The 22,071-nt window shown below is 41.7% G+C and overlaps 1 protein-coding gene across 3 annotated transcripts; it reads right to left on the bottom strand.

Moving 5' to 3' along the window:
* Window positions 1-1,471: 1,471 nt before the first annotated feature.
* Window positions 1,472-15,195, bottom strand: LOC149304879 (uncharacterized). Of its 3 annotated transcripts, none has more exons than XM_089478915.1 (9): window positions 15,107-15,195; window positions 10,940-10,991; window positions 7,737-7,814; window positions 6,013-6,123; window positions 5,819-5,866; window positions 5,163-5,204; window positions 4,636-4,710; window positions 3,391-3,439; window positions 1,472-1,941 (listed from the first exon to the last, which is right to left on the bottom strand). In XM_089478915.1, exons 1-9 carry the CDS (start codon window positions 15,152-15,154, stop codon window positions 1,917-1,919), a joined length of 528 nt encoding a protein of 175 aa, XP_089335041.1. In that variant the 5' UTR covers window positions 15,155-15,195; the 3' UTR covers window positions 1,472-1,916. The 3 variants fall into 3 exon arrangements, with proteins under 3 accessions (XP_089335041.1, XP_089335042.1, XP_089335043.1); XM_089478916.1 differs by having other exon boundaries at window positions 6,013-6,120; XM_089478917.1 differs by lacking the exon at window positions 4,636-4,710.
* Window positions 15,196-22,071: the final 6,876 nt, after the last annotated feature.

Raw genomic sequence — 22,071 nt, 5'->3', positions numbered from 1 at the left:
CCAACTTCAGGAAATAGTCCAAACCTGCTCTAAGATCATATTTTTGTTAAGTGGATCTGAAAACTTCTTTGAAAACTTGCGAAGCTTTGGGGGAAAGTAGTAGTGAGCCTGCAAAACCTGGTTTGTAACTTTCTGATGAACCAGTGCCACTTGCTGGCTAAGTGGGGGAAATGCATTTTGAAAATATGTTTTATTTTCACCTAAATATCCCAATGCACATGCAGTGATGGTGAACCTTTTAGAAGCCAAGTGCCCAAACTGCAACCCAAAACCCACTTATTTATTGCAAAGTGCCATGTCCCTCTGGCTTTCTAGTAACAAACTCTGACAAACTCTGTGCTGGGGCGACGGCACATGTGCCCACAGAGAGTGTTCTGAGTGCCACCTCTGGCACGCATGCCATAGGTTCGCCATCACTGGATAAGAGCTATTTGGATGGCCCTGGACCAAAGGTTCAACAGAAGGAGATCACTTTAGGCATTCCCCAATAATTATTGTTCCCTTTGCCAGATCAATAAGTGGAGGAGACAGTTGAGGAGCTGATATAGACGTGGACAGAAGTATAGGTAAATGATCACTTTCTAGGCAGTCCAAAATATTATAGTTCATCCTATAGAACTACTAGGAGAAGCAGAATAGAAAATCAATAACACAACCTACTGTGTGTGTTGTAAAGGAACGTAAAACATCCCTTAGAATTATCCCAAGGACTGCCATGAAGGCATGTCAACTGCAGGCAGGACGTTAACTTTTTACCTTCTTTACTGACCACATTGTCCAAAGAAAAACAGTCAGGTAAAAAAGCCTCATTACAGTCCAGGTCAAAGCATTTTCCTTTTCATTAGGACCCAAACCAACATGAGCATTAAAATCACTACACACCACTATGGCTGACTTAGGATACCATGTCTCATTTGGGACGTTATCAGACAAGGGAAATTGGAAGTATAATCCAATGGCAATCCGAACGCAATCATGGGGTTTCACGCAATTTCAGGCAATGACAAGCTATTTTCGGGCAATGGGAAGTCAGTTTGAATGCAATTCAAAGTTGGTGGTCTTCCATCCAAGTACTAACCAGGGCTGAACTTAGCTTAGCTTCCAAGATCAGACAGGATCTGGTGCCTTTAGGATATTTAAGACCTGAATTGTATGTTACTTTTAAATTTGTACCAAAAGGGTGGTGGGGAAGTAATGACATTGAATCTTTGCTATTGCAAAGAATAATATTATATAAACTATTCAATATAAAGAGTTCATTTTTCAAGTGCCATTCCTTCTGTTGACAAAAGACCTAGCAATAATCCAATGTTGGCTTTCATTAAGGATTTGAGTCCTCGGGTGCAAATGAAGGCAGCTGTAATTTCCATCTGGTAATGTATATTTTTGCGACAATCCACGCCAGTGGTGACATAAATTCCTTTAATAAGGCCAACAAATGAAGAGAATTAAACGGAGCCAGAAAACATAGAAAAAAACAAACCACGCCAAATTTTTATTGTGAATACAGAACTGGAGACTCCTTGGAACAGAATTAGCACAATGGTGTTTTCCTTGGCATAGAAAGTCTACAGCCAGGCCTACAAATCGTACGCCAACTGAAGTCTCTCTTAACCTGAGGCTGTACAAAGAAACAAAGTTTGGATCCATGAATATTTCAGTCTTTCTGGCTCTACAGGGGAATTAGTTTAATGAAAATATATATGCAGTGCAGAGCCAGAAACAATGAATGGGTTTTGAAGGAATGAGCAGAAAAGACATGTTGAAGGTCAGACAGAGGGCTGGATGACTGGGGTGAGGTTTGGAAAACTAAGCAGCAACTTTTCCATTGGGGAAGAGCATGAAAGGTTGACACATGGGACGTCCACATCCAAGGCGAAGCAGGATCAGTGCAGTCCTGAGGACACAAAGTGGCTTCAGGCCTGTGACACATCATAGGTTCTGTAAAGAAAATGGACAGAGTTGAAACATATCAGAATGTATTTAACTGTGTATCAAGTGCAGCCATAGCCTAAGATATTGTGATGCATGAAATGAAGGGCAAGATTAGGGTTGGCATTGCACAGGATCCCTAGATGCCAATTTCTGCTTTTTAAACCACTACCGCCACCAGTCTCCCCAAACCCCACAAACAACCTCCTCATTTTTCTTTTAAATGCTGTGCAATTTCTGGCAATTTGGGGTTAAAAGCCACACAGAAACACCTGAAATGCATGGAAGCAGCACAGTTCAACCACCAGAACTTTTACCTCTTCCAAATACCTCCATTTTCATCACAGCTCCTCTCAAAATGGCAACAGGATATGACATATGTTATCATTTTGAGAGGAACTGCAGGGAAGAATCAGGGGAAGCTAGACATAGTAAACAAAAAAGGTAATGGAGCACATAAACATAGCAATACTAGGGATGAGCAAGCTAAAATGGACAGGAATAGGCCACTTTGACTCAGATTATTACTCAGTGTTATACTCAGAAAATGCGAAAACACAAAGAAACAGGGTGGCTTTCATACTAAGGAGAGATATAGCAAAAGCAGGCAAATGATACAATGCAAGATCAGACCAAATCATGTCAATAAGGGGTGTTTTGATTGTGAGTTCCTGCATGGCAGGGGTTGGACTGGATGGCTCTTGTGGTCTCTCCCAACTTTATGATTCTTCTAGTAAGAGTTCCTGTACCTTGGATCAAACATTGATCAGAATGGAAACTGCAGTCAAGAAATAAGAAAACTGGGAATGGGAAGGGAATCCAGAAAAAAATTACATAAGATCCTGAAGTGTAAAGATATACAACTGAGAACTAAAGTTAGCATCGTCCAAGCCACTATATCCTCCATGACCATGTATGGATGTGAAAGTTGGACACTGAAGAAATATGAGAGAAAGAAAATCAACTCATTTGAGATGTTGTGCTGGAGAAGAGTGTTAAGGATACCATGGACAGTCAAAAAGACAAATGAATGGATGGATCCTTGAACAGACTAAAGCTGAACTGTCCCTGGAAGCCAAAATGACAAAATTAAAGCTGTCACGCTTTGGCCATATCATGAAAAGGCAAGACTTGCTAGAAAAGGCAATAATGCTAGGGAAGGTGGAAGATAGTAGACAATGAGGAAGATCACACACCAGGTTGATGGACCCAGGGAGGTGACAGGCCTGAATCTACAGGACCTAAGCAGAGCCAAGGAAGACAGGGAGGCTTGGAGATGTCTCATCTACAGGGTTGCCATGAGTCGGGGGGGGGGGGGCGTCTCAAAGGCAGACAATGACAACAACAACAACAACAACAACAACAACAACCCTTCATTTAAATGCTGCCATTCAGCTTCATTCATGACATAATGAATTAGAGGGGAGAAAAGGAAGTCTGGATGGGTTGTTGTCTCACCTTGCCCGTTTCTTCCCACGGCATCGGGGGACTTTCCCATGTTTACCACCTAGAAATTGAGAGAGAACAAAGAGTTACAGTTCTTCCTAGTGTCAGAAATAGAAAGAAGTGGGCAGCCAGCAATGCCTAAGCAGCTACAACCTAGACGTCTTCTTCTGTATATGAAAGCAGTGGCACCAGATTTTGAAAATCTCAATAAGAGGCAGTTAAGTTCATGCCATGCAAGGTTCACAATAAAAAAAACCTATTAACAAGTTTGCGTACAACCTAAATATCAAATGAAAGTATCGATTTCATGACAGCCATGTGTTAGTTAATCTATTGCTCACATTCATAAATTACATGAAGTACACCTTTCTGCCTTTATGAAGAGCCCACACCCCAAAATACAGGATTTTATCATTTGTGGTTCAGTCTATATTGAAGGAAATGTTTTCCAGTCCTCAATGAGAGAACAGGATTTTATTGCACTGCTTTTTCCCATCCTTTCCTCCCGTACTAGGCACTGGATGTAACCTGTAATATGCAGATTTTATCACAAACCTCCATGCCCAGGGAGGAGGCATCCCATACCTGATCATGGCATCCCGTAGCCAATCTGGACTTCTCCGCACCTTGCAAAGAACGAGAAAATCCCATTCTTTCAAAAAGTGCCAGAGAAGTCCAGATCGGGTACAGGATGCCATAATTGGGTACAAGATGCCTCCTGCTTGGGCAAAGAGGGGTGCAATAAAATCTGCATATTAAAGTTTGCATCCTGCACTTAGCTCAGGAGGAAAGGACAGGAAATGGTAGTGCGATAATCTCCGCACAAGGCACAGTTGTCAGCCCTATAAGGAACAAGCTTTCCACCCCTGAAATAAGAAACATCCCTCATAATAAGGGATACCTGGCAACTCTATGTAATAGTGATATTCAAACTCTGGGTACTTATCAGGGCAGCATGTCACTCAGTATTAGTTGCTGGAAGCAACAATGGAAGAAAACCATTGCCTCTTTTTGGAAACTACTTTGGTTTGAATGCTCAGCATGAATGTTGAACTGACTACCTACAATTAACTTCTTTATCAGATATTTAGCCTTGTTTTAGCCCTGTTTTAAGCTGCCCTGGATCTCATGTTGGAGAAGGGCAAGATAGATAGATAGATAGATAGATAGATAGATAGATAGATAGATAGACTGTTTCCACCCCTTTTAGCAACACAGCTTAAATCAGATCCATTCATGCCAGCCCTCCATTCTTACAGGTGAGAATGAGAATGCCAAGGATGAACAGGATGGCAGCAGCTACTAAGCCCCATTTGCGGAGAGACTCGTAATCTGCAACAGGAGGAAAAACAACAACAGATATTTAGTACAAACATCAAATGGTATACTAAGATAAGCTAATGCTGGTGGATAAGCAATGTCTGGAGAATGAGCCAGTTTTTAAGAGCAGTGTGAAAGACATTTGAGATGCCTATGAGGAACTAGAAAGAAGTCTCCGAAAGCTTGTGCTACCAATTTCTTTCTTTCAGTTAGTCTCAAAGGTGCTACAAGCTCTCTCCACATAATGTGTGCCTACATGTATTTCTTTTGTGCCATGATCTCCTCTAGTCAAACAGGTTGTGCAGGGTTTTTTTGGCATCCCAAAATCTGCAAAACTTGCTTCCCAAAAAGAAAGGCAGCAAGAATGAAAAATACCATGAGCAGGCATCCTTCATTCAAAACCCTTCAGGGTCTCAATAAGAACCGCCATTTAAAAATGTCACTTCCTTCATTTTAGGACTTACCATACTTGAAAAGCTCATCATTGTAATCTGTATTTTCATCATCTGCCAAAAGCGAAAAAAACATTAGATAGACATAAAAATGTGCACGTTTTGCCATCATGAGAGTTTCAGATCTGATCCTCCTGGTACAAATTACAGGACCAGTTTCAAACATTGCATATACAACTAGCCTGATAGGTAAAGGTATTTGTTAATATCTATACATACATAAAGAAAATAACTGAGAGTCAGTGTGGTTTAATGGTTGAAGTACTGGAACTCCAGGAGACCAGAGTTCAAACCCCCTCTCAGTCATGGAAATCCACTTGGTGACTTTGGCAAGTTGCTCTCAATCTCAGAGGAAAGCAATGACAAACCTCCTCTGAATAAATCTTGCCCCACAATATGTTCACTACATATTGGAGTGGACTTGAAGGCACATGACAACAAAAGGAAAGTAAATACAGGCTTAGATTCCCCCCTTGAGTCCTAGTGCAACACCATGTTGGTTCTCAATATTCATGGGTATTTACCTAATTATAGAGAAATGGAAAATGCATTGAGGGGAGAAAGATTCTTTCCAAGTATTTCTGTAGTACCAGAGACACGCTGCAGAAAAAATACTGCAAATCCCCAAAGCCAAGTTTTCCCTCCTTCTTTTGCAGCCTTCAATATACCTGTTCTCCTCTTCTGGTCAATAGGTGGCAGTTCAGCTGAAGTGACTCCTGGAAAAGGCAATGCAGAGACACAATATTTTACCAGCTGCTGTTTGGTTGAGATTGGCATACCTGGGCTCCTTTGTAGGTTCTATCTCTCCCGGACCTTCTCAAATAGATTGTCCCAATCTCATGAGCTTGGTTTTAGTGCTCACCTGCAGGACTTGTGGATTCCATATAGCTGGTGCTGATCATGGCAGTTGTTGATGTTTCAACTGCAGTCGTAACTTCAGTTGTAGTTGTCACTTCAACTGTAGTCATCGCTTCTACGGCAAGTCAAGGAGAAAATATTAAAAATGTAAAAATGAGCCCAATTTTTTGGGGGGTGGGGGGGATTTCTGAGCTTTGTAGCCAAACAGAGACGTGCTCTCTTATTTCAATCTTACACTAACACTTTAATCATTAAACAAGTATAATAATGGTGTTCAGGCTTTCTGCATCCAGGTATGCACCCAATCTGAAAAAGACACCCTGATGGCAAATCCTGAAGGACTAATGGGACCTACAAAATATTGTCACACAGAATGCCGTTGTTCAGAGTTACAGCCAGCCAACCTTCTGCCTTCTGCCAAGGCACTCCATTCCACTCCCCAGCCCAACAGTCATTTAATATGGACACTGAGCATCAATCCTCAATGGTCTATTGTGGGGTGGGATTTCCACCATCCTGAAATCTTCATTCCCCATAAAGATTTTTGTTCTTTGGCTTCTTGGGAGTTCCTCCAAGCCTGCTTCTACCTTCCTCTTGCACCTCAATGGTGCCTTTTGGCTCCATAAGCACTGGCATGCTGACCATACTGGCTAGAAGACACTGAGCATTGTAGTCCAAAACAGTCCACTTTCCTAACTTCACAGAGAACTGAGGTCAATAATATTATGAAAGGATCTCAGCCTGAAGATGTTTTCAGCCACATACCATTTGTTGCTACAACCTCTTGCAGAAAGTTCAGAAAGCTCAGCTCATTACTTACATTTGCCAATCCCTCTGCCATATAAAATGAGGGGTGTATCCACACTGCAGAGTTAAAGCAGTTTGACAAGACTTTATCTGTCATGACTCTATCCTACAAAATCTTGGGATTTGTACTTTAGTGAGGAATGCAGCCTGGTCTGTCAGAGAACCCTGGTACTTGGCCAAACTACAGATCCTAGGATTCTTTTGGATAGAGTCGTGGCAGTTAAACTGATGTCAAACTGCTTTAATTGTGCATGTGGATACCTGATGATATGGCACAGGAAAACTGGGTTAGAAGAACTTGATCCTTAAAACCAAGGTAGCTATTTTCATGGTTTTAATTGACTATGATTTTAAAAACTGGTCTTTAAAAGTATTTTTAGTCTTAAAAAAAATACTTGTTCTAACTGTTTTATTTGTTGTGCATTGCCTGGAAGCCATAATGGAACAATGTATTTAAGCTACAGGAAAAGAGATTCCCCCTCAACATTAGGAAGAGCTTCCTGACAGTAAAAGCTGTTTGATTGTGGAACATGCTCCCTCGGAGATTGTGGTGGAGTCTCCTTATTTGGAGGTTTTTAAACAGAGACTGGATATCCATCTGGCAAGAGTACTTTGATTGCATATTCTTGCATATCAGGAGGCTGGAATGGATGTTCAGTGTCTTTTCTTCCATCTCTGATTCTATGAAATCATACACACATCCAGCAATGTCCTCTCTTCATTATACAGTTTAGAATGTGACACAGCAGACACTCAGCCAGTAAGGGAGGGAAATACATTTGGGAAAAGAGCGTGTGGGTGCTAACTTCAGTACAAAACAATGATTTCTTTTTGCTTGCATGCAGACGCAGTCTTTCTGAAGAGGGCCAGATACTCTCAGCCAAATTGACCAGAAATGATTTAAGAAGCCATAAGACTCACGTGTTGAAAAAAAATGGGGTTTCATTTTGGTTATAGCTGTAGCATCCTCCTTCTGTTCAGCAACTGAGGTTGGACTTACTGAAATCAAAGGAAGGATTTGGTCAGTCAGCATATCATGGCCACTGAATGTGTTCACACTTTATTGAACTAAACCTTTGCAGCCTAATATCTCCCCCCCTTCCCCCCCCTTTTCTTTTGTAAATGTTAAGGTTCCCACAAGCTTTTGGATGCCTTGCTCTTTGCACACAGTGTTGGGTGTGCAAGATGCCAGTGATGCTATTTTGGCTACTTTAGGAAAAGTGTTCATTGTCTGAACATCAGAAACATAAGAAATTATTATTATTAGAAGTGAGTGTTCTCATCCTCCATTCATATCAGACTAAAGATGCTGCTCTTGTTCTCTAAATCCTTTTTCTTGTAGCATTTTGGAGCTGAATGCATTTTGCAAACTTGGGCTGAGATTGTCTTTAGAGCTGGAGGAGTGTTACTTTATGCCAGTGTACCTTCTTGGACATCAGGAATATAAACCTGGCTAGTCAGGCGGTGGCAGGATGGAGTTTTCCATGTGTAGACCTGCACACTGCCAAGGTCAGTGAGTAGCCATTTGCAATGGGTGGTGGAGTTGTTTCTGTCTGCCATTGTGTGGCAAGGCAAAAACATTGTGCAGAAGGTAGTTGTAACCTTGCACAACATAAAAATAAATACTTATGCTGGCATCAAGAGAATTCATCCCATCCCTATAGCAGAGTAAATGTTTGTGCAGATGGTAAGAATAAAGAAATAGAGGGTGAATGCTAACCATTTTCTGGATCCTCTAACTGTTTTCCAACTCTGTCCTGTCTTAGGCTTAAAGGTTATGTTTTGATGTTACAACTCCCACAGTCTCATAGCCAGCCAGCTACTGGCCATGATGGCTGGGGGATTTGGGGAATCAGAGTCTAAAACAGTAACTGCTTTCCCATGCTTTTGCAGTTGTATGTGCAAGGATTACTACAACCTCTCCCCTTCATCATCCTTTTCTGTGATTCAAACCCTGTAAGCAGCTGGAGGCTCTGGAACGCTGCCTCCACCACAACACATGCGAGGAGGGATGCTTGGGCTGTGAAGCAAAAACCATGGCATTTTGTGAATTCTTGGAAATGCCAGCATATGTTCTGACTTATTGAACAAAAAAAAATATTGTTCATTTGCAGGGTAAAATATTTTACAACACTATTTTCTTCATTTCCCCAAATCTCCCTCCCTCCTAGTTTGGGTATTGCCTGTCACTGCAGGCTTTTCCTCTTTATTGCCACATCTTGATAGCTCTGCTTGCGTCTCTCCAAAACACACACGGCTCTGCCTACAGTTCTTCTGCACAGAGTACAACTCGCAGTCATTTCTCTCAAGTGGGATTTGGACAACAGTCATAGCATTTCCCTCTCAAAGGTCATGGCTGAAACATCCAAGGCAGGGATGCAGAAAGTTTGGCTCTCAACCTGCCAGTCCCACTCAATATAGCCAGTAGTAAGGCATTGTGGGAATTGTAGGACAAGCCCTTTAGAGGGCCAAAGCTTTTCCAGTGTGATTGCATCTGAAAAGGTCACTAAATGACCTGACTGATCTTTTTTTACTTTTCTTTGAGTCTTTTTGAATTCCATTCCTTTTTTCTTTCCTTGATGTCTAACCTTTGCAAGAGGCTCAGTGTGACTTACATTACAGTAAGACCCCCTGTCCTCCACTGTTCTGCCCAACTCCTGCAAACTCATACTCACAATCTCTTTAATAAAGTCTATCCATCTCACATGCAGCCTTCCTCTCTTTCTACTTCTCTCTACCTTTCCTAGCATTAGTGTTACAGTATCACAATTGCAATACCCAATTACAGTATCACAAAACAAAGCCCCAATTAATGCCAACCCAACTCTTACTATATTAACAAAATCAACAAAATGTCTAGCAAACTAAAAATGTATATTTCAAAAACAATTTTGTGTGTGTGTGCATTCTGTGATATTACAGTATCACTAATCACTATTACAGTTCCTTGAAAAAGTCCTTCCCATAGATCCTTGGTATCGGGTATGTAGAGGAGATCATATGTAGAAATGTAGAAAAGAACATGCAGAGATAGCTTTCATATACTGTTGGAGCTCATGCAGAGATAGCTTTTTATATACTGTAGGATCCCCAAGAATTCAAGGTGAGGTTGCAGTCAACCTACCATGCATGGTTATGAATCATATGGACTTTGATTTTATTTATAGTTTTATTACTGAATGTATTGTGTTTGTTGAGCACAGCTATGAAGTCTTTCAACATATGCTATTAATGCAAAGAATATGTTGTTAATGCACACCATCAAGTGTCAACTGTGAAGGAGCAACAATGGAAGAAGACTGTTGCCTTCATCTCTTCCTTGTAGGCTTCTTATAGGTACTTGATTAGCCAGTGTGCAAAACTAGATTAGTAGATTTTCTCTGTGTGTATGTGATCTTCTTGTGTACTTACCAGAGTTTGGAAAAAAAATACTTTTTGGATCCTATAGCTATAGTAATTCTAGGAACAGTCACCTCAAGAGTAACTTTTCCAGGCTATAGCTCTAATGGGTCACCTTGGATTAGCATGGAATTCCCTTTTTGTCTGAATAGATCTCTCAAATGATTTTGCTAGTGCTCCACACTTGTTAATTCCTGCCTGCTTTCACCATTACGCTATTCAGTATTAACAGCCATCTTTAACAAAGAATGAATAAGATGGAAAGAAGCAGAAAGCACTTAATTCCTGGATTTCCCCAAATCCAGGAAGGCCCAACAACCTCCAGTGTAAGATGTATTGGTAGTCCTCAAAACCTCCAGACTTGGCCTCAAATTTAATGTCAAGCTGCAATGTTATGAAAACACAAGTTTTATTTCAACTTCTGTACCTACTGACATTTATCCCCACTTCCCGGTTAGGCTTCTATTCCAAAAACATGGGAACAACTGCAGAAGCGAGATCTATAAGCTGAAGTTCAATTATGTAGATGAAGATGACCAATATCTGTCTTCTAGAGGGCTGTTCTACTATTCTTAATGTCAGAAGTGTCTAGATGATTCATGCAAGGGAGGTTAGGTGAAAAATTGTAGCTCATGGAGAACATGGATGTGTGACTCCATTGTTATCTACTGACATAGGGTTAGAACATGCACTTGGAAAAATGTCATGAACAGGCAACATCTTACCTTCTGCATCCACAGCGGTTGTGAGACTCACAAGGCCAAACAGCAGAAAGAGCTATGAAAGAAATACACAAAGACATGTTTTCAATTGTTATGCCCCAAATCTGGATTGTGTCCCATCCAGTCCAACTCCGTGCCATGCAGGAACTCACAAGTACCAGCAACAGATGCCCATCCAGCCTCTGTTTAAAGACTTGCAAGGAGGGAGACTCCACTATTCTCCAAGGGAGTTTGTTACACTGTCGAACAGCCCTTACTGTCAGGAAGTTCCTCCTAATGTTGAGCTGGAATCTCTTTTCCTGTAGCTTGCATCCATTGCTCCAGGTCCTAGTCTCTGGATCAGCAGAAAACAAGCTTGCTCCCTCCTCAATATGACATCCCTTCAAATATTTAAACAGGGCTATCATATCACCTCTTAACCTTCTCTTCTCCAGGCTGAACATCCCCAGCTCCCTACTTACCTGTTTGCTAGCTTTCTGTACTACACCGAGATCATTCAAAGACATTGCCATATTCATCTATTTCAGCATAAAAAATATGAAGGAATCATGTAGCAACTTTGAGATGGATAGCATTGGATAAAGGCATCTCATGAAGTAGACTGGAGTGAACTGAAAGTTTTGTTAGCAATGTCTCACAAAGGTGCTACAGGTTTTCTTTGTTTAACATAAAGATCAATGTGATGATCAACTTAATGAATTAAAGACAGTGCTGTGTATAATTACAGTGCTCTAGAAATAAAGTTTAATAATAATAATAATAATAATAATAATAATAATAATAATAATTTTCTTTGTATCTTTTCATGCTGAGATCATGACTACAATTCACAGAACAGCTCACATAAAAATAGGCACATCAAGAACCACATCCAAATGAAACAAAAACAGTCAGTTCTGCTGACAAAGCCTAGATCTTAGCTTTAAAAATCAATTTGTTTTGTTAATTATTAGCATGCATCCAGTAATTAATTTGTTGTTGTTCATGTTAGTAGTGAATCTTTAATTCATTATGTTGATCATCACATTAATCTTTATGTTAATCATTAGTTCTTCAAGAAACCAGCAGAGCTCCTGTTCCATGCCATTCTGCACACAAAAGCTCTCCTTGCCTGCAAAAGCTTCCAGGATGGCCAACCAGAGCTCTTTGGACTGGGAAACCTTCCAAAGCTTTCAATAACTTTTTGTTAAGATAAGGAGTAAGCACCTACAGTCTCTGTTTAAAAGAATCCAGGTTAAGTTAAAAACAAGTTGCTGTCCCTTGTTATATATTTTTTAATCCTCAGTGAATTGAAATAGCTGATTTATTCTGAAATGCTTGCTAAAGCAGAAGCTAGTTTCTGATATTCTTTTCCCCATAGCTGTTAGTGTTAGATGACCCTGTACTAGGAAGCCTAAAAGTTCAGCTCAAGCACATATTTGATGCTGCCATCTACTTTCCCCTTTCTTCAGTATGACTATATAGATGTACAGTTCAGCTTCCAAAGAATCTCTCTTTTCTTTTCTTCCTATTTTTTAATAAATGCAAATTTCTAGTTCTTATGTTCAATGCTATCCTTGATATGGTAGCAATGCCTGCAAAAAAAACTCACTAGTCCAAGAAGTGGCTGTCAATAGGATTTTCAACTTATTGGGAAGATGGTGATTCACAGCACAATTGCATACTCAGTAACCAGTAAGTCCCACTATGGGGCTGCACAGACCAGCATGAGGCGCAGGCATGGGGGTGGCATGGAGGTGTGGCATTTGGGCAATACATGCCCTGATGCCGCCCCATGCTGGTGTCATGATGCCCACCTAACCACATGGCAGGTGATGCCACAGTGCTCCTTTAGCACAGCATTTATACAATGCATGCCAAAAGGAGCACCAAAATGTGCCGCCATGGTGGCAAGGGCGCCTTCTTGCCAGCTCTGAAAGGAGTGGCATTTTGCTGTATCTTGTAGAGCTGGCAAAGTGCCGGATCAGGGCAGCAGTGTGTGGTTGCTGCAGCCCCAATCCGGCACTGAAAGGGGTGGCGGGATGCGGCTCCTTTGGGGCTGTGTGTACAGTTCCTGTAAGTCAGTCAGTAACCACTAAGGAGGTATAAGCTTATACGTCCAAAACACACTGAAGAAATAATCAATTTTGCAACCACTTTAACTGCCTTCGCTCAATGCTAGGAAATTCTAGGAACTGCAGTTTTGTGAGGCATTTAGCCTTCTCTGTTAGTGATCTCTGATGCCACAATAAAGTATAATACCCAGGATTCCTTAGCACTGAGCCAAGGCAGTTGAAGCAGTCTCAAACTGGATTCTTTCTGCAGTGTGTTTTGGACCATAGTTCCTCTTGTGAAAAGTAAACCCCAAAATATGCAATTTATTGATTTTTTCTGAAGAAAGGTTAGTGCAATGATGTAAGAAGTATATATGTTTGCCTGGTTTGTGCAGTGCAGGCTGGTCACAGATTTTAAACTATCCTGTTGCAGAACGTCAACTTCCTGGATGAAGAAAATTCCTTAAGGGCAGAACAAAAACAAATGCCTATTTATAGCCTGTTCTTTGTTGCCCGGCCTACATTTTTCCTATCCGGACAGGTTTATGGCCTAAGCCAAAGCCCTCCAGTGAGAAAGGAGCATAAATTCAATAAATAAATAAACAAATAAATAAAACAAGGGTGGGCAATAGTGGCCCTCCAGATGCTTTTGGACTGTGATTCCTATCAGCCACAGCCAGTAAACCCAATGGTGCAGTATTGTGAGAGCTGCAGTCCAACAGCCTCCAGAGAGCCACAATTGGTTATCCCTAATATAGATCATTTCAATTAATTTTAACATTAAAACCTGCATTTTAAAAGAGCATGCACTCAACATATTTTTCCACATAGAAAACAATGACAGGCTATAATGAAGAGAATATAAAATGAATGGTATTATCATGGTATTTAACCAGAAACATTTTTCCGGCTCTGACATGTCCTAAGTTTCATCATTGCCACTGTTTGCTTTAGCTTCTTTAAGTCGCAGGACCACCCCAATACAGTTTGCTGCCCGAGGCAAGGCAACGAATAAACACATACAACATGCATACCAGAACCCTACCCTACGTCTTGCTTGCAACTGTTTTAGGTGACCATCTCAGCAACCTGATGGGCATTTCTGCCTCAACAGCTCAGCAGAAGTCTCAGGCTCTTGGTCCAGTCTCTGGAGATGGAAAAATACTGATACTTCCACTCAACAGAAGGTGCACTTCTTCTTTGACTCTCATGACTGCTGACATGGTGGCTTACAACTGTAGGAAACCTTCAAAGGATGTGAGTCATGATGCAAAAGTCTAGTCAGGCAGCTCTGAGCGATCCAGCCACTAGTGTCTTAAGGATTCCCTTGGAGTTCATTAAAACCTAGCAGGGTTTCTCTTTCCAACTGAATCTCAAAGACTGATTGGTGTTTTTCTCTAGGCCTCTCCTACTGGATCCAATCCAGTCCACTGTAGTCCCAGCATCACTGAAATTAACCAGCTACCCCCTCATTCTTGGCTTTGTAACAGAAGATGAATGTGTTCTCTCTCCCACACTGAACAATCCCACAGGCTCATACCAAAGCTCTGGCACTTTGTTATTTTCCAGCTGGTCTGAAACTTCTACTTTTAGAATCAAAAGCTTGGGCAGGGCCTGGAAAAGTTAAGTTTCAGGATTACAACTACCAGAATCCCAAATCCATGGAGCCAGCTGAGGGAGTTGGGGAGCTGCATTTTATTTTAATAAGCAACTTTCCCTGACTTTGGCTGTGTGTGTGTGTCTTATGTCGCTGCCCAGAATATATAACACTGAGTCTTTAGCTCCTGTCCAAGGAGAGGGGGTCCTTGAGAGGGAGACCAGGAGTTCAGTAAATGTGATCTAAAGCAGGTAGGGCATTTGCCATGGAGCTTATCTGCCTAGTCTACAGCTTGGTCCCTTGCTTTGCACTGCTAAACTCCATCCTGCTCTCAGTTAGGGACATGTGGCTTTCATTTCCAAAGGCCTTCTTCTTGTGCCGCCAATTCCATCCCAAAGGGTTAATCCCCGGCAGAAACTTTTCTCCTGGCTGGTAAGATTTTCCAGAGACAGGAAACAAGTGGGAGGAGGGATGAAAGTTATTATTAGAAGAAAGACCTGGGTGGTCTGGTCTATGCTAGAAAGAGTTCAGGTCACTCACCTTCATGGCGGATGCTTCACAACACCAAGCGTGCGGCATGCCGGGCATCTGCGAGTGAACGAAAGGCCTCACCAGTCATTTCCTCTTCTTGCCACTTCCTGGCACTTATGGAGTGGGCGTGAGTCACAAGGCACGTGTTCTTACATTTCCAAGTGTGTGGGTATATATAAAATCCAGCCAGTGGTGTGTGTGAGTGCTTCAGAAGAGCATTCTGCAGAAGTACCGGATCTCTCTGTACATGACGGCAGGCTGTAATCAAATCTAGAGCCGCTAATAAGAACAAAAACAACCTTTCCGCCCTCCTTCTTGGCATGCTTGGGCGAATGGCAAAGGCCACATGGATTGTCCAAAGACTTTAACTGGAACCAATATGTGCACAGTTGGAGGGCAGTTTTCTGGGAGAGCAGTTTTTAAGAAGAGGAAAGTGAGGCCCTGGAAATGGTGGTCTGGTGCAAAGTTAGCTAGATGGAAATAGTACAAAAAGAGATCCTTCTGTTGTATCTTACAAGGTGAGTACTGTCCCTGTGTTGGGAAGCCAATGCAAAATGGTGGTCAGACCGTCAACACAGATGCCACCACTTAAAGCCAGCTGGGGATTTGGGGAGTTGTAGTCCAAGAAAGTGACAGTTTTTCTACTACTGCTTGCAGCACAACAAACATTTTAAAAATAAAAGAAAGAAGGGCTTCAACTGCCACCACTAACTTTGAGTACCACACCTAAGAAATTCTTGGAGAACTTCTCCCTCTCTCCACCTACAAAAAAATGAACCCTTCGTCCCAGTTCTCATGATCACAAATAGGAGAAGTTGGAAGACTCAGGTACAAAACCCAGATCAGCTGCCCCTTTCCCTTTGTCTAAACTTCCCTCTTTAAACATGGGAACTGAGGCTAGCTCCTGGGAAACCTGCAGACTGCCATTTTCGGGCGGTCTGTACTGTGCTTTAGCTTCCAAAGAGAGTTCAGGCTTTATCTGTTCTAGAACCCAGGAAAGCTGCTCACCTCTGAAGAAAGCAATTGAACCAATTACACTCTGAGTGTGACTTCTCTTTCACTTTTTTTAAAAATGTAGAGTGTCTAAATATGTTTTTTAACATATTGAGCAACCAGAAACATCTGCTTTAAAAGAACAGTAACACCTAACCATCCCTTCTAAGCATGAATGTTTGTGTGTGCGCATGAGTGTGTGTGAGAGAGAGAGTATAGAAGAGCAGAGAAACTTGGCTGCAGGAAACCACCTTCCTTCCTTCTCCCACTGAAGGTCTCTCAGTCATTTCCTATTTTGGTTTCTTCCTCTCACAGGTTAGTCTGTGAAACCTGCTGCAAATGCTGCGAAGAAGACAAGAAAACACTGCAGAAAACCAGAATTCAGAATCATTACCATTTTGGATATCAGCTCCCAGAATCTCCCTGGCAGTTGTTTTAAAAAAGTAACTTTCCTAACTTCTGGCAGGAGGTTAGTGGTAATGCTGCAGAGCTGGATTCTTCCTCTTTCCAGTGTTTGGGCAGAAAGAGAAGAGTTTGGGAAAATAATGTTTTTGATCACAACTCCCCCAAATCCTTGTAATGGCTTTTAGTCAAAGACAATGGCCACAATGGCTGGGAAATTCTAAGATGCTTAATCCAGAAAAATAATGTTTGCAAGCTCTACAAAGGTGCTATTAGGAGAATCTGGAAAGAGATGCAGGATAAAAGCATTTTCAGTTTGGTGCATCTCTTGCCAAGCATATACCATGCTTGGAAAAGTAGTACTATATGTATTCTAGCTGAGGGATTCTGGGAGCTATAGGGAAAAAAGCCCAAAACTTTCCCAAAATCTTGATAGGGTATAGCAGTGAGTGATTAAGTTCCAACTCATGCAGTAAGTAATAGATGAATTCTGCTCTTCCCCTCCTTTTTGTTATTGTTGTTGTTGTTGTTGTGTGCTTTCCACTTGTTTCAGACTTACAGTGAGCCTTTCACTGGGTTTTCTTGGCAAGATTGTTCAGAGGAGGTTTGCCATTACACCCAGGTCACCCAGTGGGTTTCATGGTCAAATAGGGAGTCGGACCCTGGTCTCCAGAGTCGCAGTCCACCACTCAAGCCACTTGCCATGCTGACTTATCCACTCCTTATTAAAACTAAATGGTGATGATGTATTTAGTATTGCTTCTACATGAATTTAACCTGAGCCACAGAGCTAGGATCTTCGAAAGCCCTGTGGAAGCTTGGAGGGAGTGAGAGCCAGAGTAGACATGACTTTATAAGACATTCACTACAATATAAGAAAAACCTTGTAGGATAAGATGTAAAAACAAAAGAATATAAAACATACTGTGTTTCTTTAAGCTGTACTATGAATGTTTACTGTGATTCCTATATTTAAATACTTTCCTTTGGTATTTGTTCCATCACTGGGTAACTCTTCTATAGTGCAGATATTGAATGGTGTTGCAAAAAATGGTAAGAATTGTTATTATTTTTCTTTTTTGGAAGTTCCTTCAGTTTCAAACATTGCTCTGTCTCTTCAGAAGGTGAGTGCTTTTGTAAATAAGTTGGTAAAATTTTGCCATTTGTTGTCTTTTAAAGTTCCTCATCTGGTTTGAAACTATAGATTAAATATAACTAGTGTGGGCGGTTGCAACTGCAGAAGAGCAATTAACCTGCTCTTTTGCTACTGAATTTTATTTAGCTGCTTTGTTGTGTCAAATCTTGCACATCTTGCACATTTGTGGCTTTGACTTTAGCAGATTTGATTATTTGCCATTTTGATTAATCTATTCTCTCTGAGAACCTCTAGGTCTTCCGATGTAACTTGGCCAGAGGTTGACCATAGAGTTGTGCTGGAGAACCTAGAAGTTCCTAGACAAAACCCTTCTCTAGGAACGTTTATGTCCTCCAGCATGATTGACTTCTGGTAGATGCTGACCATAGACTTGTACTGCAGCACCTGGTGAGGTATTTTTTTAGGGTCCTTCACCCCAATCCCAGCAAATGTGGGGGGACCACTGAAGCACAGAAATGACATCATATTCCAGAATTGTCACAAAAGAACTGGTTTTCTATTTGACCATTGGACTCTCTGTCTGGGCTACTAAATAGTACAGAATCATGTCTTTGTCTGTGTGCATGTTCTGTTTCTACATTGATTTGATTTGATTATTTTGCTTTTTGAGTTTTCATTCTGGTTTGCAGGGCTGCCTCGCCTTTTGCTTTTGAAAGCAGCTCACACAGCATTCCTCCAATAGGCTATTTCAAATTTTCTGCTTGTGGCATTGCACCCTCTGCTGATCATCCTACCGATTAGCAAGCACTGTGAAAAGGAACAGACAAGGCATCCTGGAAAAGGATGCCAGCCACAGATGCTGGCGAAACATCAGGAAGAAAATCTTCTAGAACATGGCCACATAGCCTGAACAACCCACAAAAAACCATGGATGCCGGCCATGAAAAGCCTTCGACTTCACATCCTGGAAAAGGATCAGAGCAAAGAGACTGGCCCATTTAATGCAGTTGACAAATGCAGAGGTTAAAAGAAAAGCTTTATCAAGATGTGAGCAGTATTTGCAGTGATTAACAAGGAGGAACTGCATGAGCATAACCAAACATCAAGCCCAGATGCTGTTGGATTACAACTCCCAATACCTCCAGCTTGGCAATGGTGAGGGACCATGGGATCTGCAGTCTAATAAATTCTGGACATTCCCAGTGAGGTGTCCTGTACTATAAGGGATATCCCTTATTTGAAGGTTGGAAAAGTTGTCCCTTATGTATTTGGCTAGTGCCCTTCATAATGAGGGATGTGTCTTATATATGATTAGGAAAGCCTTCCCTTTTATATGGCTGAACAAAATGCCAACATATTCCTGCATTTTGGGGTGGGAGCCTTTCATAAAGAAATGTGTGCATTATGTAATTTATGGATGTGGACAATATGTTAATTCTACAGAGAAGCGCATCGCTAGGTTAACTGAAATCAATAATTTAATTTGGTATTTGGGTAGAACACAAACTTGAGTATAGTTGCTTCCTGACTGTCAAGCCTACATGACATAAATTTCAACTGTCCCTTATTGCTGTGTATTTTGAAAATGTGGGAACACTCGAGGGTCACAGGTTACACACCTTTGGAATAGTGTACTCTTTCCAAAGATACTGGTCTCACCTTTCCCTTCTGTTGATGGGCAGAAAATCTGTCAGGTCTAGCAGGGTGGTTGGTTTGGGTACTTAAACCACCATGGTTCCCACTTAGTTAGAATCGCTAAACCGATTCAGAAAGGGGTGCATGGTTTTTGCCCATTTAACCCGCGTCAAAAAGATGCTGGTAAAATGGGGTGTTTTGGGGGCTGAATCGATTTATTTAGAAATAAATTGACTCAGCCCAAGTGGGAACCAGGTGGATTCGAATGGGATTTGAATTAGCCTTGGTTCCCACTGGCATTGGCTTTTCCCCAGCCTCTCCACCCTGGTCGTGATTCCCTCTGTCCCCAGCCTTCTTTCCGGCCTATCTCCTCCATCCCCCAAGCAGGGACGTAGCCGGGGGGGGGGGGTTCTTGGGGTCTGGACCCCCCCTTCCATTAGAAAAATGAATGGTGTGTGCTGCTGCACCCAAGCCCCATTATAATGGTGGCATAGTCTGGACCCTCCCCTTCCTAAAATCCTAGCTACTTCTCTGCCCCAAGCCTCTCTGCCACGCAGCCTGACCTCTCCGCACCTGGCCTTCCCGCAACTTTCCTGGCACCACCCTTGTTCTGGTGCAAAGATAGTGGGAACCACGTTCGAGGCGGTTTAACAGGTCAGTGGGAATTAGGCCAGTGTGGACTTTCTGAAGCATAAGCAATGGTAAATTTATTTATTTCATTAATAATTGCAGTGACGGAGAATGTGCACATTGGTGTGAGCAATCTCAATCTGAGCTTGACAAGGAATGCATTTATGTGATCTATCTGTGTTTCTATCACTGTTAACTCTGGAAACACATGGGGTGACATGTGTATCCAGTCCTACCACCATTCTCCTGTCTAATAAGTTGTGCTTTTGTATTACAGTGCGTGCAGTGGCAAACCAGATGAGAGTTACATCCCACTGGCAGAAATACTAGCAGAACATTGATGCGGGGGGGGGGGGGGAGTGAAAGAGGGAAATGGATATGACTCAGTTCTTAATGCTCTACAGAACAAATATCACAACTACTGGGATATTTAGAAAGAAGGAATAAGGAATATAAGAAATTTAGAAAGAGCTAAGAAGAGAAGGAGAAAGTTTACTTGGGGAGTAAGACTGGAGTCTTCCAGTACTGGAAGTTAGGTTGGGTTAGGAATTTGAGTAGTTAGGAGAGTTAGGGTCAGAGACAGCAATGAGTTAAGGGTCATAGCTATTTAGTATAAGAGAGAGAAAGAGAGATGTGAGTTTCAGTAGTATTGAGCAGGGAACAAGCTTGTTTGCTGCTGCCCCAGAGAATAGGACCCAGAACAATGGATGCAAACTGCAGGAAAAGAGATTCCACCTCAACATTAGGAGGAACTTCCTAACAGTAAGGGCTGTTAGACAGTGGAACAAATTCCCTTGGAGTGTAATGGAGTCTCCTTCCTTAGAGGTCTTCAAACAGAGGCTGGATGGCCATCTGTCGGGGATGCCTTGATTGAGAGTTCCTGCATGGCAGGGGTTGGACTGGATGGCCCTTGGGGTCTCTTCCAACTCTATGATTCTATGAACTCGGGTAGGAAATTGCTAATCTTTTATCCAAAAAAATGTGTAATATCCTTCATATCAGGCCTCTGTTCCAGAAGCCTGGAAAGTAATTACAGTCTATCAATTCTTAAAAAGAGTATGAGGCAGCTTCAGAAAATTGTAGAATCATAGAATAATAGGATTGGAAGATACCCCAAGGGCCATCCAGTCCAACCCCATGTCATGCAGGAACTCACAATCAAAGCATCCCTGACAGATGGCCATACAGCCTCTATTTAAAGACCTCCAGTCAACTTCATCCTCAGATGCCTTGGTTATTTTTCCCCCTTACCACCCTGCAGCTGAACAGTTTATATATAACATTTGGGCAAAGTAAAAATAAAAAGCAAAATAAAAATAAAATCTGTTTTCCCTGAATATTTTAAAAAACAAAACTCCAGAAAGAAAGTGACATTGTTTGCTTGGCTGTTTGAAAACTGGGCAAAGTCAAAATGTTTAGTGATGTCTCCCAAACTGAAGTAGCACCGTAAGAAACAGTTTGGGTTAAGTGGGGAAAAAAGATGGGGATGCAGTTTGTGACATCTGGGCCAATGAAGAGGGTGAGATTGTACAAGGGACTTCTTTGGTTGTGTTCTGATAAATCATGCTAATTTTTAAACAGACAATAAGCATGACAACATGCATACACACACATGAATGAGAACCAAGGTGACATGTAACCAGTGGTGGCTGGTGGCTTCCATCTAGGGCTGCATCTGCACTGGAAATAATCCAATTTTACACCACTTTAATTACCATGGCTCAGTGCTGTCCAATTCTGGGAACTGTAGTTTGTTGTGACACCAGAGCTCTCTGGCAGAACTACAGTTCCTAGAATTCCATAACATTGAGCCATGGCAGTTAAAGTGGTGTTAACCTAGATTATTTCTGCAGTCTGGATGCAGCCCAGGCTGTCCTTTTTCTAGCCAAAAAAGGGGTTGTAAATTGCCAGTCTGAAAATTCCCTAGCACAGAGCCAGGGCAGTTAAAGCAGTCTCAAAGTGGATTATTTCTACAGTGTGTTTTGGATTACATTTGGATTACATTATGATTGTAGCAGAACATGGATTAATTCACTTCTTGTTTTGTAGTGAAGCTGGTTGATTTTTTTTTTACTGCACGCAAAAGCTCATTATGTCTCTGGGGAATCTGAGCTTTCTGAGGCCATCTGGTCCCATTGCCCTCACCAGGAAAGTTCCTATCTAGATCTGCAGACATTTGGATCCAGGAGCAGGGAGAAAAGAGAGAAATGATAGACTT

The sequence above is a fragment of the Sceloporus occidentalis genome, unplaced genomic scaffold, assembly GCF_023333645.1.
Source record: "Sceloporus occidentalis isolate IW3139 unplaced genomic scaffold, rSceOcc1.0.p SCAF_13, whole genome shotgun sequence".
NCBI lineage: Eukaryota > Metazoa > Chordata > Lepidosauria > Squamata > Phrynosomatidae > Sceloporus > Sceloporus occidentalis.
Note: the sequence above shows the minus strand (reverse complement) of the source record. Positions and strands in the feature narration are given on the sequence as shown.